Below are 17805 nucleotides of genomic sequence, written 5' to 3'. Positions count from 1 at the left end.
TGTAAGACCATGGATACATGGAAATGCAGGGACTTGAAAGGAGATTGAGTCACTTTTCACTCAAATAATTTTGCTTTGAAAAGAAAATCCCGACTTTACATCAACTAAATGCAAGAATTTTTTTTTTTCTTTCTACGTTAAGAAAAAAAATGGTATCCAGTTCAGAAATTTGCCTTATCCTTGGCAAATTTCACCAAAAACTTCAAAATTGAGTACTTGGGATCATCTTCAACCTTCTCTTTCTCTCTATACTTGATTTCAAAGACGCCCTTCATTATGCGTGTGTAGAGCCTCTCAAGCTGTGGAATGCCATAATTTTCTGTGCGCTCCACAAATAGCTTCTTCACATACTCGATTTGGCTTGATATTTTGGCATCCAACATAGTAGCATCTTGGGATCCACTCGCTTCAGTATGAGCAGAAGCTTCTCTGGAAGTTTCCAGCCTATTGGCATCAGCAGATGGGGATTCTGGCTTTTCAAGATCAATTTCATTTGCCCCTGGCTCTTCTGATGGCTTTGCTTGTACTGTATCTTGATGCTGCGATTTATCTTCTGCCACTGAAGCTATTTTCATCAAAGCACAATGTGATTAATAAGTAACATAATTCATCAAAAAATTAAGCACTCACTAAAAATATCATTCGAAACTACGAAAGCGTGCATTAACCAAAAAGGATCTAGTAAATGTTGGATTCAGTACAGACTGAGGGTTCAATTCATACTCTTTCTCAACAGTGTATCTTCTGTGTTCATAGTCAATATCAAACCAAAAGTATAAAGAATACAAAAGATTGGCTTAAATCATGGAACAGCCAAAGGAAATTACATAACAGCAACCTCCAACAAAGAAGCTAACACATACTTTATCTGGAGATGGCTTACGGTCACCGGCAGGGATTTTTAAACTTTTGATCAATCTTCTAGATTAAAATCAGAATGCTACACTGACAAGACACTGCTTATTTCTAGTTTAAAATATGTATGCTTAAATCACTAGGAAACTGAACAGCATTTGCAACATCAATGTTTTTCTTCTAGATAAAAACCAAATGCCATAATAATGAATAACCATACCTGCAATTGCAACATCAACGCTTTTCTTCTGCCTTTTCAAAGCCTCATAGCTTTGATCCAGATTAACCTCTGGCTGTACATTACGTAGTCGGGCACTTGCTCTGGTAACAGTTGCCAGCTGCACAACTGGCGTTGGTGGGAAAATAGATCCCCCTAAATCCTCTGGTACATGAACTGGACCTCCTTGGGCAGCAATCTTGTCACAGAATGCAACAAGTGCAGGGTCCATCTGTGACAGCATTCCATGTACCTGAAAAATGACAGATTTATGTGAGGCCCTTATAGGCAAAAGGGGGAGGTAGTACAAGGAGAGGAAACAAAAGAACGAAAGAACCCACTGCATCCCGAAGCTCATAAGCCCTACTAACAATCCTGGCACCATTGTAATCATCTCCATTATACATCTGAAATTGAAAGAGAAGAAAGGTCAACTTGGAAGATACGTAAAATGTCCAAGACAAATTTTAAAGCATCATCTAAATTTCTTTTCATTCGAACTCCAGATCCTTGAACACAACATAGTTGAAATTCATGCATGCATTGACTGGTTCATAACATAACTCCAGCATCTTTTCACAGTAAAAAGATACATATAATAAGAACAGAGCTTTTTACGCAATTATATATAGGTGAAAAAATTTATAAAATTCAACATCTGAACATGATCAGCTCCGAAGCAGCAGAGGATCCAAAAAATTAGCTGCTTAAGTTCTGGCATCCTCATAATAAGAAAATTATTATAAGAATTAATCACAAAAGAGAACAAGAGATGGATCATTAATGTACAGGTCAGACTGGCAGATGTGCTAACAAAATAGCAAATACAACGCATGACAAATGTGAAGGCAGCAAATATTCTATGCTACATCAGCAAATTTTTGCCACGTCGGAGTAGACATACATCTTAGCCAATATTCCCACAGTATGCGGACTAAATTGATAATTAAAAGAATTAGATAAAATTAAAACAGTAGCAATTAAGCAAAAAGAAAAGCTATTCAGAAATTGCACCAGTGAATAGATGAGGTCATTTTAACTTGACAATCGTAAGATAATATTATAATGAGATATATATGTGCCAATCAAGAGGTAGTCCGATTAGTTTTCCTTCAACTTTAAGGTGCAGGGAGTGGAGAAGTCTCGAATTCGAGTCTTCCATCTACCTATTATAAGATTATTCACTTTTATAGTGAGAAAAGGAGAGGGCTACCTGATATGAACCTACCCAACTCTATCTCAAAAGCCAACTTATAAGGGGACGATTGCAAACCCATATATATAACACCCAAGACCTGCCTTGCTAACCGATGTGGGATGCATCATTACTGACTCCCTTAGACTGTACTCCTTGTACATAGAACCGAGATCATAGCCCACCGACCAGACAAGGTAAGGTTTTGATACCAAATGATATTACCTGCCTAACTCCACCTTAAAAGCCAAATTTTAAGGGGAGGATTGTAAACCCATATATATAACAATCAAGACCTCCCTTACTAACCGATATGGTATGCTTCACTACCTTTCATTGTGTAGCCTACTAGTTATTATCCCGCCCGTTGTGCCTTCATTGTATTCAAATATATATGTGCGTGTGTATGAGTTTGGCAAGTGTTATCAGCTTCCACAAGTGTTTTATGAAACTTCTATATAATTTATTTGTACACAAATAATTGTCCATGACTTAATATTTGAGGCAATGTTATACCCTAAAAATGTTCCTGATCAGTAATTAACAATGAATATATATCGAATAGTATTGATAAATAAACAAAACTGTGATAGAAATGGAATAAAAGGTTCAGTTAGAAGAAAAAACCATACTAATGAACAGACCTTTGCATTGGTCACGATGAGATCAATGTCTTGTAAGAATGCTGCGCATGTAATATACTGACCACAGTCGACACGCTGCAGCAGAGTAGCCACGTCCATAGGATTCTGGATTATTGTGCGATAATTTGGAGCATCCTCATCTGTGACAGGATAATGGAAGGCGCTAAACCGTTTATCATACAGTATCCTGCAACAAAAGAAGACAAATCAATTGTCATTTCCTATTTGTCATTTACTGTGTAAATACAATATTGTTTATTATTAAAATCATGTTTAACTTGACAGTGTATAAAATTTATTTGTTAGTCCAAAGAATTTGGCTAGCAATTTGTTCTAATTCATCACATTCACTACAGGCACCTGCTTCCAGTTGCTTAACAGGTCAAAAAGATTGGCCAACACATCGCACAATCTACTGCTAATGATCCAATTTAGAACATTAAAATGACTTGATTCCATTTTTTTTTTTTGTTCAAAATATTATTACCTCAACATCCAATCTGAATTTTCCCTTCTTTTAGCTCACATTTGGCATAAAATACATTGAGAATAGAAATATGCTCAATGACATCATCTTCCATTTTGATCTCTAGATTAAAAAGAAAATAAGAAAAAAAAAGATAATACATACTTAAATTGACATGGCATATGTCCATTTTCATAATTTAAAGTGCAATTTTAATATAAAAATGTCACATGACAAGAGGCAGCGAAATTGTTGTTGAATGCCGGGGGCAAATTACAATTTATAATGTACTTGCAAGGTAGGACAAGGTCCAGAAATATGACACTCGTATTCAAGGAATGGAGTAGGGCAAACTAAAGGTCATCTCACCGATTGCAAATATCTCTGAGGCACATACGCATTCGGCGAAGGGCATGCTGCTCAGCTTCTACCTTGGCTTTTAATTCTGAGGCCTTTGGGCCACTTGCCACTTTTGGTACCTTGGGAAGATCAGGAAGGGATACTGATCCTTGGGATTTCTTCGTTACACCCTCTAACAAGACTGATAAAGCAGCTTCAATTAAACGGTCAAAAAACAAAGATCTTTCTTCAGTTGACGGTATGCCCACTTGATAGCTGACAATAAAAAGTAAATCTATGACTACATTTTAAAAAAATCTTAAAGCTAAAAATACATAAAAATGGCATTCTTCAAATTTACTAGAATTAAGTTTTGTATGGCAGAAAAATTCACTATTAATGTGAATTAATTTGTTAACACAGGATGACATCCAAAAACTTCAAAAAATGAAAATGGATAATGCGAAAGCAACATTAAATTTGGAATTTAAATTTCAAATAGAGGCTAATCAAGATCGATGCAGATGTCAAGAAATTTGAGAACTCAAGAAACTTAGAATTATGATTTAGATGTCATAATTGGTTTCTTTGGGATAGCATAAAACACTTTCTAGTGCTCATGTCTTATTTATATGTGACACGGTGCTAGACTTCCTATTTTGGACGATGCAATGGCTGAAATCTTAGTTTAGATGTTTTCCTATTCTAACTAGGATTTATTTATTGTTTCCTATTCTATTTAGGACTTACTTTTTCCTATTCTAACAGGTTTAATTTAGTTTTCCTATTTCAACTAGGATTAGTTATTTTTGTATTTTATCTAGATTTCCTATTCCAGTTTTGCTAAAAAAGATCTCCATATTTCTTTTGGAATCTATCTTTAATTTGAAGTATCGTTAGCCTCCACGTTGGTTTGGGATAATATAACTCTTTTAGTTTTCCTAGGAACAAATACTTTAGAGATTTAGAATTAGTTTTGAGTTCAATATCTTGAAAGTTCAGAGTTAATGTGAGTCCACAAGTACCTATGATTGCTTATAACTGAGTTTTGTTATTGAATAAAATACAAACAGTTAAACTTCTTTGGATTGTGTGATGCAATTCTAACCTAGGTATGATGCCCAAGGAAGTTTAGGTGTGAAGCCTATGCCCTTATTTTATGTGTTACTGTTTACAACTCCTAATTTTCTTAAGAAAATAGGCACAGCCTAACTCACCCCCAAAAGCTAGCTCAAGAGGGGAAGAGCGTCCAAGGCCATATAAGGGGCACATTACCCCTATCCCAAACCAATATAACACCACCTCACGTCCAAGACCAAACATTTGGGGTGTGAAACACTTATGGGAGACCAAAACATTGGTTGGAGAGGCTCTGATACCATCTCAAGAAAATTGGCTAGGCCTAACTCACACCCAAAAGCTAACTCAAGAGAGGAGGAGTGCTCAAGGCCATATAAGGGGGCATATTACCCCTATCCCAAATCAATGTGGGATCTTAACAAATTTGCATTACAAACAGCCCACAAATTGTTTGTTATTTAATTTTGCTCCTCAATCCAACCCTTCTACAAACCCTATTTGTCCTCCTATAATTTTCTACTCATTCTAGGTTTCAAATAACTTAAATCTAGCCCCAATATTCAGGTCTGTGAGCAATCCTACGTCAAAGATGCTCTAAATAACAACATAAATTCAATGTTGGCACTAAAGCACTTTTAAGGTATTTAAGCTTGCAATTGATGGCTTTCCATACCTTAGCAAGACACTCTTCACCCTTAGTTTAGGATTAGCTGTATAGGATCCAACTTAATCTCACAACAACCATATGAATGTAGAAGTGTCAGGAAAAAAATAATGGAGAAAAATACAGTGAATCAGAAGACTGCCAGAAGCAGAATGGTATCCTATGATATTTAATTGGGAAAAAAAGTATTTTTTTTATTAAAAATTAAAATGAAAGGCTGTCCATAGTGCAATTACAAATGAGATTTCCCAACAATCAAACTTATGCATCAGAAAACTTAGGAGCTTCAATACTATCATTTGCAATAAACAGTTGTTTTAAAAAATAAGACATACATGGAACGTTGAGCAAACACTGGAAATGGCTGTGTATCAGTGGGTAGTTCTGTGGTAGTTCCAAGCAACAGAATGGGCAAGTCAGATGGCAGTTCTTCTAATAGCGTCAGTAGAACAGCCCTGAGCTGTTCATGTGCCTGAAATATCAGGGTTATTGAAATCAGATTACACAGCACAAGGATATCATTAAATTTAAATGTACTAGATCATAAACACGTTATTAAGAGCAACAGAACAGAATCACAAAATTCAGGCAATCTTTGTCAATTGCGTCAAATCAGATCAGACACAATAAAAGTTGAGGAGGGAAGGAGGGAGGGTTAATGACCAAAAACGTACAAATTTAGCCAAATTTACAGTTATGGCCAATCTTTTTGAAATGCATTATATGGTCTATAATTCATATATCAATTACAATTGTATCCAAATCTAAAATTTCATTCCAGGTTATAATGTGGCCATTAAAAAAATAATATTTATCAACGAAGTTTTTTCTGATATAGAATTCATATTGGGTTAAAAATCTTATTGCAATTTATCATAGGACCATTAAGACAATAATACTTATCAACTAAGACAACATTTTTTTCATACCTAATGGAGTTCACATTAAGTCAAACATGGTTCTCATTTAAGCCTAATGGAGTAATATTGCTTTAAGAAATATTCTTTTTAATGGTCATGTCATCATCTGAAAAGGAATGTTAGGCTTTGAATCCAAATGTAAATGACACATAAACGATGGCCATAACAATGCATTTCCAAAGAATTGGCCACAATAATAAATTGGGCCAAAATTCATGCTCTTTTTGGTAATTAACATGCCCTCCCCTCCCCACACTGAAAAAATAAATAAAGCGCTTACATTTTCCCACCAAAGATTAAAGTGAGGTATATAAAGGATTGAAGGTGTTGTTCTTCTCGCTTCACCAAATATATGTACCAATGCTTCCTCTGGTGTCTTTGCACTAGGATCTGAAAGAAGAGATGGAAGTCCGAGAGAATGAACAGGAAATTTTTCCAGTTCATGTAAAATTGCAGGCCCAAGATGATCCTGTTAAACTATTTCAGTAAGTATATTTAGTTTGAGTTTCCCATAATGACCAAAGATTTCAAGATAATTACCAGGCCAGAACCTTCACCACCAGACAGCAAAAGCCGTGGCCTGTACACAAGAGGAATTGCAGACCCATAGGAAAGCATAGAAAGCTTGGTAAATTCTGATGACACTGCAAGGGGGGGAAATATTTCAGAAATACAATTCATGGCTTTCTGGAGATGTCTTTGCAGACATGGCGCAACCACTAAAGACAATGGTCTAGAATGCACAACAGCACCCCTGTGAGCAGCAGGGGTAATTGTGGACATGGCCTCAATAAAATGATACTTTTCAACCATGACCGAGTCGACATCAATCAGAAACTTATCATCACTTGTGTACACTTGAGGATATTTTTCACGAAAAGCACGGATGGCAGCTTCAGTGCATAGTGCCTTTAAATCAGCACCACAATACCCCACACAATTAGCTGCAAGTTCCGATTTTAGTTCCTTTGAAGGAGGTTGCTTCCATTTTCGAGTGTGAATGTCAAGTATTTCAGCACGTGCCTCACAACCAGGCAAAGGAAAGTTAAATTCACGATCAAAACGACCAGGGCGACGCAAGGCTCCATCAATGGCATCAACTCTGTTGGTTGCTCCAATCAAAACAACTTGTCCACGAGAATCTAGACCATCCATCAAGGCAAGCAAGGTGGAAACAATAGAATTGTGTATCTGCTCTTGTTTGCTTGACCTCACTGGAGCAAGTCCATCTATTTCATCAAAAAAGATTATAGAAGGCTGGTTCCTTTGTGCCTCCTCAAAAAGCAATTTCAATTGTCTTTCAGCCTCACCTACCCATTTGCTAAGTACATCAGCACCCTTACGCATGTAGAAACTGACCTTCTGACCAGCTTTTGAAGCAGCACAAGCTAATGCTCTTGCAATCAATGTTTTGCCAGTGCCAGGAGGACCACATAACAAAACTCCCCTTGGTGGGGTGATGTGATAGCTGGCAAAGAAATCTGGATATAGCAAGGGAAAAAAAACCATCTCCTTCAAAGCATCAATGTATTCTGAAAGCCCACCAATCTCATCAAAACTTACACTCTCATCAACTTGTAAAGGTTGGATATCTGCCCCTCCCTTAGAGCTTGGCCCAGCAGTTTGGATCCCAGAAGTTAATGTAGGAATTGTATCACCCTGATGACCCCAACCAGATGCAGCCACATTCAGTCCCCATGCTGTTGTCCCATGGACATCTAGTCCCCCAAAGAGCCAAGGTGGACCAGATCTGCTCCCTCCTCGAGACCAAGGAATAGCAGGACCCTGGTCCAGCTCATCCACAAGAAGGGAATCATCAGAATCTTCAGCTCTTGTTATACGATGACGTTTGTGAACTCGTGATCCACCCTTTCTTACATCCCTATTAACCCTAGTCCCTATTCCTTGATGCAATACCCTTCGCGGAGATCGTGGTCTTTGCTTACCTTCTTCCATAGAAAGCCTACGGACATCAGCACGATTTCGGAGATCATATCTCCTCCTTCCCTCCTGTTCTTCCTCTTCACCTTCTTCATCATCACCATCTTCCTCTCCTTCATCTTCACCCTCTCCATCACCCTCATCCTCAGCCTCATCATCATTCTGACCATCATCTGCATCATTATCATCGATTTCATTCCCATTTTCAGTTTCATCCTCAACAACCTTCTCCTCAAAAGCTTCTTGTTCATCACCAGATTCTAAATTCAATTTTTCTCTTGCTAATGTTTTTGAACGACGAGGCCGTAGTCCTTCACGTCGAGGGGTTGATCTGGTATTCATAATCTTCTTGAACTTAGGAGATGATAATTCATCCTGACTGACACTATTACCAATCCGGTTCCTCAAGGTTCGATAAGTTGGTTTCTGAAAATAAAGTTAACCAAAGCATTACATAAAATGAAAGGTGAAGAACAAATCATCATACAGACTGGCTGTATTTGTTACAGTGTTCAAGCTAAAACACATCAAGGCCAAATGAAAATAGTAATTAATCATCATAAGAACCACTGCATGCATGAGTACAGTTCCTCACCATCAAGTCTTCATCTTCTGATCCAGAACTGTCTGTATAATCTTCAAGATTTACAGAAATCCTCCTCTTTCTGGTTGAGCGTCGAAGATTGGTTGCAACTGACTGCAATGAACGTGAAAGCAGCATACATCAGAAGTTAGAATGCTTAACTAAGTAGAAAAAGGAAATGGATTTTTGAATTTAATTAAAAGAAAGAGAAAAGGTATGCACCTGAAAAATGTAAATGTCAATAAAATCTACATAGATGTATATCCAGGAAACTAAAATATTTGTCTTCATGGACACTAAACCAGATAAGAAGACATTTTGGTCCAAGAACAAGTGCCCTTTATAGCAATCTAAAGATCTAAGATGTTAATTTGCTGCTCAACTTTTTTTTTTTAATGCTTTACATGTCAGGGATAATTTTTGGTAATTTGCTGCTCTGTTGGATTGGCCTTTTGAAGATTGAAATTTATTCTTATTCTTGTGAGACCCTAGTTCTCATACATAAGAATTTTAATTCATCCAAAAACCAAATGATCATATTTAAGCCACATCCTTACACAGGCAATGATATTTAGGCTATATCCATGTTTGTAATGTTGTTGGACAGTTTTGATCAATACATATTCCAGTTGTGTTATGCTTCAAGTTGTGTGATGCGATTCAACCCTAGGTGTGATGCATATGAAAACTTGGGTGTGATGTCTAAGGAAGTTTACGTGTGAAGCCTACACTATTTTATTGTTCACTTTGCCTAATTTAGTCCTGCAAACAGCCCCCAAACCCTATTTCGTTTACTAATTTTACTTCCCAAACCTATATCCTTCTAAACCTTTTATTTACTGTTCAAAGCATACAAATCTTCTATTCTCGTTAAATTTCTCTTCTCAGTTCCATTTCTCAAATCCTAAATTTCCTGCTCATTTTAGCCTTCATAGAGCCTCAAATTTCAACATTAATTCTAAAACTTGTAAGTTGTCCTCCATTAGTTTAGTATCAGAGCTTCAAGATCCTTGAAGTTTATGATTCGTTATTTCACCTATGGTGACAAATGTTGAATTAAATTCAAATTTTGATTCTTTTCAACAAGAATTCATCTCCTTTTGTCAAGACCATTAAGAAACAAATGCAAGATTGAATTTAATGGAAGCTAAGCTACATAAGAATAGGATGCTTAAGATAATGTCATCTATGAAATCTGGCAAGGAACTATTAGGGAGACAACTAGTCAAATTCTTTTTTAAAAGGTGTACAGCAGGCTAGTCACGAGGGGAGGAACGGGCTGCTTGAGGCCCAAGCCCATACCCAATGGTAATCTACCCCTTAGAATCGCCAAACTTAGGTTGCAATGAATCTCTAGTTCATTATGAATGTTGTAGTTCCCACTCAATCTCCCTCACAAACTTCATGGTGCAATATAGGTCCAAAATGTCGTGGGACCATAGTCTTATGCGAATATCATCTCGTAAACCATTAAGAAAATAGCCAAGGCAATGGGAACAGCAACATTGTGTTCAAATGGGTCTTCTACTATATCGCCCCCATAATGTTGCAACAACTAGGCAATTAATTGTTCCCACGAAAGCAATGGATTCTGCTGTCTCAACCAGTATAACCAGCGAAAAGGAGCACAATCCATACTCACTAGAGCCAAGAAGACCTTTAACATCATCGTAAGTACCAAGTAATTCGAAATATCACTCCACACAAACAATCCAGCCCACCAGATCTACTCCATCAAAATTGGGCATTTCAACTTTCTTGTTTGTAATAGGAGGGTCTTCGAGCAACAAGGCACAAGCGCTAGGTCAAGCAGTTGATGCATTGCTAGTAGCCACCAGATGAGGAAGAAGATTGGAGGATTCACCGTCATCTGCTACCATTTTTCCACGCATGAAGAAAGTGAGTAGAGTTTCAAACTTATTAAATCGTTGATCCTGCTCAAGTCTAAAGGTAGCTAAGGCCTCCTCTAAGGTGGCCATGCTCCTTTCTACTTTTTTTACTCAAATAGCCCAAGGTAGAAATCCATGGAACAATTCTGCCCCAACCCTTTACAGGAGAAATATGTTCATGAATTCCCTTTTGCCAAATCTTCCTCTTATTTATAATTCCCTACTAGCAACCCTTTTCTTCCACCTGTCATCTTCACATGCTCACGTTCCACAATTTGCTCCAACATCCTCCCTTTTTCTGTTATCGATATCTTTGATTCTTCTAGAATACACCTAGAATGTCTTTGGGCTAGATGGACCTCGTTCTCCACTCCTATCATTGACGTTCACATGATAGAGGGTAACTTCAACGAAAGGATACAAAAGACAACTTGATATGAGTTACAAGATAGAGGTTCCTATTTTTGAAGGTTTGTTGGATCCTGCTCTATTTTGTTATTGGCTGAATTCTATTGAATCATACTTTGCTAAGTATAGCAAGGGGGAAGATCATAGAGTGAGGTTTGCAAAGATGAAATTCATTAGATTAGCAAAAATATGGTGGCATGGTGTTGAGAACGATATGAAAAGCCTGGGCCAACCACCAATTGTTACGTAGCAAGAGATGTAAGATAAGTTACAAGGGGAAGTACCTGCCACCTAATTATTAAGGAAAAGATGCACCATAGGTGTATACTTCTAAAAGGGGCCATGTGCCAATTGCTAGATATTATGAAGAGTCAAGCATTCCAAGCCAACCAACAAAAGGAACTACACAAGAATTTGATTGTAATCTTCCAATTTCTAGGGTTCACAATTATGACAATAAAAATATAATACAACCTCTCCAAAACCAAAAGTAGAACAAAGAATTACATGCAGGAAATTTTGGACAGCATGCAATGAATGTGACACACATAGATGAGCCTCATCAGCAACTAATAAAGGTGGAACAAAAGAGGCAACAACTAGAAGAGCCTATGCAGCATGAAGATAAGCTAGAATGTTAAATTTGGAGAGAGTGTTGGGCAAATTATATATTAATTAATTTTAATATGGGCCTATATAAGTGATTAAGTTGCTTTACACATCAAAATGTATTTTCTCAATATGGGACAAGTATTCTCAACATAGAATAAGAACCAAAAAAGCTAGAATTGCTATCTCAAAAGCTTTAACAACAAACTTGCTCCCAAATTTGCATCAGAATGAGATTGAGCATCAATTCAAGGAATTCTCTAGCAAGAATGCTATTGAATGAAAAATATAAGGAATAAAGGAGTTTGGATTCATTGTTCAAGATGCTGAAGATGATGGATGTGTTACTTGCAGATGATGCTCAATGGATTTTATTATTCCAACTAAGTTCATTAGCGAATCCAAAGGCAGGTTCCGCATGTTTCTATTGTTGTAGACAACCAAGAAGGCAACATTTTCAATCAAGAAATTGTCATTTTTGTTACTTAGGCATTTCAAAACTCGAGGTCGAGCTTTCTCCAACTAAGAGAGAATGATGTAGTCAAGGAATTCAAGAAAATTCATAATCAAATATTCAAGATGCTTAGGATTATGGTTCAATATTAATGTAGAGTTCTATTTAAATATATTAGTTGTTGGTCCTTTATTTATGTTAGGGATAATTTTCTAATTTCATATTTGCTAGCAAGTTCTAGATTTTTATAAGAGTCATTATTTAGAGTCCTTATTGGTTAATGATTAATTTTTTAAGTCCATAAATACCTATGTTTGTTATGTTGTTGGACAATTTTGATCGATAAATATTCTAGCAATTATGATTTGAGTTGTGACATTGTGTTTGCAATTCAACCCTAGGTGTGATGTCTATGAAACCTTGGGTGTAAGGCCCAAGGAATTTTAGGTGTGAAACATTATCTATTCTAATGTTCACTTTGATTAAATCAGTCTTGCAAATAGCCCCCAAGAAACCTGCTTCTTGAACTAATTATACTTTCTAACCCTTTTATTTATTGTTCACAACGCACAAATCTTTTCTTATTCAAATTCTCTTTTCTGTTCCATCCTTTCTCAAAACCTAAATTATCCACCTAAATTCCTACTTATTTTAGCCTTCACAAACCTTAAATTTCAACATTAATTTTAAGACCTACAGGCTATCTTGCATCAACTATTGTCCTAAATTGGCAGGAAAGGGTCATTTATCCAGCAATATGAGTTAATATTCTTTAAAGTTCATAACAGAAAAAGGGAAATGCGGGGAAACAAATGGAGGTGCTTACATTATTATTTGGGCTCCGTGTTGGCCGATTTGATGGACACAACATCTTAGCAATTCGAGATGCAGCTGTCCTCGTCTTAGTTTTACCTTTCCTGCTTCGAATGATGGTTGGAGTGTAATACAAGTATGTACGACTAAAAACTTTTGGCCTCCTCCTGAGCCTATCACTTGTTCGTACTGGCCTTGAAACAGGCCCATCTCCTTGGCCAGAACGCTTTGGATACATATGCAAATGATAGCTCTAGTGATTATTCTCTTCCATGCAACTTGAAATGCCTAATCTCCCATTTAGAGAAACAATGAATGCAAGTTTCAGCCTCAAATAAACAGACATAAGCATCTCTAAAATACTCCAAATTGAAACCTTAGATTAATCCCAATAGGAAAAATAGAGAAGAATCATACAATAGTCACACCCAATTTTTTCTTATTTTCTTTCCCTGTTGATTTATGCTATATTTAGTGAAAGCGTGAAAACAACTGAAATCTTTCAGTTTCAAAAAATGAAGCTAGCATAAAAATAAAAATAAAAATAAAACCTCAAATTTAAGTCACATACCCAAACTAAATAGTTTCATCAGTGCAAAATGAAATCTGAATCACCCAATTACAAAATAGAAAAAGACTTACTATTCTAGGTTTGTAATGTGAAAATGAAACGTTTCTAAGGAAAACTCAGAATCAAACAGATTTTCACAATAATTACAACATGATTTTATCTAAGGAGTCTAAGATACAAAGAACAAGAACAATAATCAGAAATAGTCAGCTAAAGTCCCAGACAGAGATATACAACTTTAAATAATCCACATATTGTAATATTTCCAAAAGAAGCAAAGATGCATAAAGTTTAAAAGGAATATAGTAAAGCTCGAAATACAGATATCTTAAAAAAATAAATAAATAAAAGAACCCCTAAAGCCCCAAATTTTAAAATCAAAGCATGAGCTCATTCCAACAATAGATGGATGGAAGCTCAGAAACAGAACACTTAACTATCAAAAGAAGAAATTGGTACATTAATCAGAAGCACTGTCATCTCTAGCATGATACGGTAGAGGTAAACAGGATTCCGAGGAATAGCAACTTCAATATGCATATTTAAGTGCATATACAAGCATAGCTGAAAACAAGCTCACGCAAAGACATAACAAGCTCTACGTTATTTCCATTGATGGGAATTACAACAATCTGGTAATCATGACATTGTAGTTGGCACTAAAAAGTTCTTGTATTTTGCTATTCAAGCTACGCTCATTCAGAACATTCTATCCAATGCTTAATAACTTACACTATTTTAACACGTAGGCAGCAGGCCAGGTGTGTGTACGTGTTTAAAAAGAATAAACTTATGTTCATTCTATGGACTCCCCACTCCCACCCCCGAAAAAAGATAATATCCAAAACAAATTTCACAAACTTGACATGCCACCAACACAACACGTACTCCCTTATTTTGTTCTTAGGTTATCCTTGTGCTCTTCTTCACTTGCACAAGAATATATGAAAAAGACACACATGTATGCATTTAAGAAATTGCAGCTAATCAAAGCCCTAAAACTTGGGAATAAAACCTCAATCAATTTAAACAAACCTCTCAGCTCTAATCAGCGAAACATACATCAATAACTCAAAAATTCACAGATTTAAGACAAACGGGATTAATGCATGTACCCAAAACAGAAATTTACAGCTCTGGAATTGAACAATAGAAATGTTACAGATACAGACTCTTCAAGTTTCACTTTCAAAAAATTCCTAACCATCGTTCTCTGCATTTCACTTCGAATTAACAAAATTCTTCAAACCTTTACTCATTATAAGCTTAACAGAGGGCACAAAAAAATAATTAAAAAAAAAAGCAACTGGAAGATGGAGATTTACCTGATCAGAGATCTAGCTACACAGGGAGAGCGAGCGAGCCGAGCTTAAGAACATAAATTCCAAGCGAGAGAGAAAGAGGGTAAGAAAGAGAGGTCTAAAACCCCAGGGCCTGGTTTTGCAGAGAGCTTTGTGTTTTATAAAAACCTAATGTACAAGGAGGCCGAGTTTCCAATCTGAGTACAGACTCAGTGAGTCGACTAGTTTTACGATGGGCACGAGTCACGACATGTGCATATTTTTATATTGACTGGGACCCACTTGTTTCTTGGTCCCGTCATTGTTCACCACGTGTCTATAACGTTTAAGAGAATCTCCGCGTTACGGCGTGACCGTATACTGCCCACTAGAAACTTGCCACGACATCAAACAATAAAGTCTAGTGACGTATGAATGTTTTACGTATGACGTGGCGTTTTGTGATTGGGTCATGCTTAGTGAACTCGTAGACGCTACCACACATAATGCTGACTTTAATAAGAAATATATTTAAATATATTTTATTAAAAACAAATACGATAATTTTTAATAAAATATTAGAGAAAGTACACTTTTTTTTTTTAGTATTAAGAATATGTTATTTATTTTGTTATAATTAAAGACATGAATATTAATGTTATTAGCACTTTAAGGATAAATTGTTAACGATATTAAATGGCATTAATATGGCATTTTGATATGGCGTTGATATGACATATTGACACCAGTGTTGTGTCATCAATTTTTATAACATTATTTATTTTGTGACCTAGTATAAAAAAGATGAAAGTACATGTCTTAAATTATAAAAAAAAATAATAATAATAAATAAAGTTCAAGTCTTAAATATTAAAATTGTAAAAAAATTGAAAATATATGAAAAAATAAGGGGAGAGAGACAAATAGGAAGAGAAAGAGAGGGTGAGATACAAAGAGAAAGACACACATTTAGAGAAAGAGAGAGAGGAAGAGATGAAGAGAGAGGCATGAGAGAGTCTCCTCTCTCTCTCTCTCTCTCGATATCTCTCGATATCTTTCATTGTCCCTCTCTATCTCTTCATGCCTCTCTCTCTTCCTATTTGCCTCTCTCTCCATCTATCACTACCTCTCTCACTCTATTTGTTAATTTTTTTTTTTTTTTTTATCCTACTCTCCCCCTCTCTCTTTCGCTTTGATCAATTGAGAGATAAAAAATTAGGAAAGAGAGAGAGAGAGAGAGAGAGAGAGAGAGAAAGAGAAAGACAGATTGACTCTCACATGTCTCTCTCCCTTTTCATCTCTCTCTCTTTCTCTCTCTCTCTATATATATATATATTTTTTTTTCTCATTTTTCATGTACTTTCAAAATTTTTACGCTTTTAGCATATAGGATTTGAATTTTTTTTTTATAATTCAGAATATATATTTTCACATTTTTGAATTTAGGTCATATAATGAATAATAACATAAAAATTACTAATATGGCACAGCATGCTATATTAGCGCCACATCATACATGGGCTTTGCGTCAACATGCCACAAGTGCCACATCAAAGCCATTTAATATTTTTAACAATTTGTCCTTAAAGTGCTAACGATACTAAAATTCTTATACTTAATTACAAAAAAATAAAGTGTTAAAATACAAGGTACTAAAGTATACGTTTTCTTAAAATATATGTCAATTTCACTTTTTTATATATATATATATATACAAAGGGATTATGGCAGTATAAACTCAAAACTAACATTTTTTAAGTAAGTGATATGTTTTTATTCACTAGATCAAGTCAGACTAAATATTTCAATTTCACTTTTAAAGTTTTATGATAATTATTTTTAAACTTAGACATAATAGACATTAAATAAAAAATTTTATAAATATTTATCATAATTATAAATTTAAGCAAACATTAAATTTTTTTTTCTCATTAAAACTAATATGAAAGTTAAAGTAGGACAAAGATAATAAATTTATTGATTACACATTTAATTTAATTAATAACAGACTGATTCGCATAAATAATTTAATAACATTTTAAAGAAATTGAGACTTGAGTGTTCCATAATAAATATTTTAAATTTTTGTCCTTGTGTGCAATGTGTATATTTTACCATCAACTTTAATTTAGTAATATTAAAATTATTTTTAAATTCGTAAATTTTCGAGTTTAAATTTTAATAAAAAAAATTTTATACCTAAAAAAAAAATTAATAATAACACCAACTTAGAATAATGGATTAGACTGAGTTGGAACAAATACCGTTGTTGAATTAGATGCCGCATGCCATGCGGTTGGTAAACAAAGGAAGCTATAGTCTCTGTTTGGTTTCCAAGAAAATAAAGAGAAAAGAATTTAACTTTCCCAAGAATTCCATTAGTTTTTCTTATAATTTTACATCTTTCCTAAGCAAACAAACAGAAAAGAGGGGATCCGGTAAAAAAAAAAAAAAAAAAAAAAACAGAAAAAGAGGGGAGAGGATATCAAGAGAGAGAATTTCTTTATTAAAAAAAAAAAACAGAAATTCTTCATGTTTTGAGTTATTAGCTGACTTATAAAAAGTCAACTAATAACATTTGGCCTAAAATTTGGACGAATATTTAACATTTGGCCTAAAATTTGGAGAAGTTATATTATAAAATTATTATTCCATGTAGGGTTATCATTGAAATGACCAGTCAACGAGGGTTCGACACATGTATAGTTTTAGTTATTAAATTTTAAGAAAAATACAAACTGCCTCATAGTTATTAGATAGTTATAATTTTATATGGCCCAATTGCTTATATATGCTTCTTCTTTATTGGTTTATCATTTCATGTAAAATACTTGAGTAAATTTTAACAATTATTTTGAACTTATTTAGTTATAAAAC

The 17805-nt window shown here is 35.1% G+C and overlaps 1 protein-coding gene across 2 annotated transcripts; it reads right to left on the bottom strand.

The window, feature by feature from the left end:
* Window positions 1-53: 53 nt before the first annotated feature.
* LOC110649240 (ATPase family AAA domain-containing protein At1g05910) lies at window positions 54-15181 on the bottom strand. Of its 2 annotated transcripts, none has more exons than XM_058144840.1 (11): window positions 14974-15181; window positions 13091-13365; window positions 8917-9018; window positions 6921-8747; window positions 6661-6849; window positions 5796-5932; window positions 3747-3992; window positions 2912-3098; window positions 1414-1479; window positions 1076-1325; window positions 54-565 (listed from the first exon to the last, which is right to left on the bottom strand). In XM_058144840.1, the coding sequence occupies exons 2-11, from the start codon at window positions 13313-13315 to the stop codon at window positions 162-164; spliced, it is 3633 nt and encodes a 1210-aa protein (XP_058000823.1). In that variant the 5' UTR covers window positions 13316-13365; window positions 14974-15181; the 3' UTR covers window positions 54-161. The 2 variants fall into 2 exon arrangements, with proteins under 2 accessions (XP_058000823.1, XP_058000822.1); XM_058144839.1 differs by having other exon boundaries at window positions 13091-13370; window positions 14974-15161.
* Between the last annotated feature and the right edge of the window lie 2624 nt (window positions 15182-17805).

Source organism: Hevea brasiliensis, chromosome 1, assembly GCF_030052815.1.
Source record: "Hevea brasiliensis isolate MT/VB/25A 57/8 chromosome 1, ASM3005281v1, whole genome shotgun sequence".
In the NCBI taxonomy this organism is placed as follows: Eukaryota; Viridiplantae; Streptophyta; class Magnoliopsida; order Malpighiales; family Euphorbiaceae; genus Hevea; species Hevea brasiliensis.
Note: the sequence above shows the minus strand (reverse complement) of the source record. Positions and strands in the feature narration are given on the sequence as shown.

Excerpts from the sequence above, each read along its gene's own strand:
- LOC110649240 (XM_058144840.1), bottom strand. The coding sequence starts at position 13,315 with ATGTATCCAAAGCGTTCTGGCCAAGGAGATGGGCCTGTTTCAAGGCCA. Across the intron at positions 6,850-6,920 it reads GTGGTGAAGGTTCTGGCCTG|GATCATCTTGGGCCTGCAAT; the intron begins GTAATTATCTTG and ends ATAGTTTAACAG. Across the intron at positions 3,099-3,746 it reads CTCAGAGATATTTGCAATCG|GATACTGTATGATAAACGGT; the intron begins GTGAGATGACCT and ends CTTTTGTTGCAG.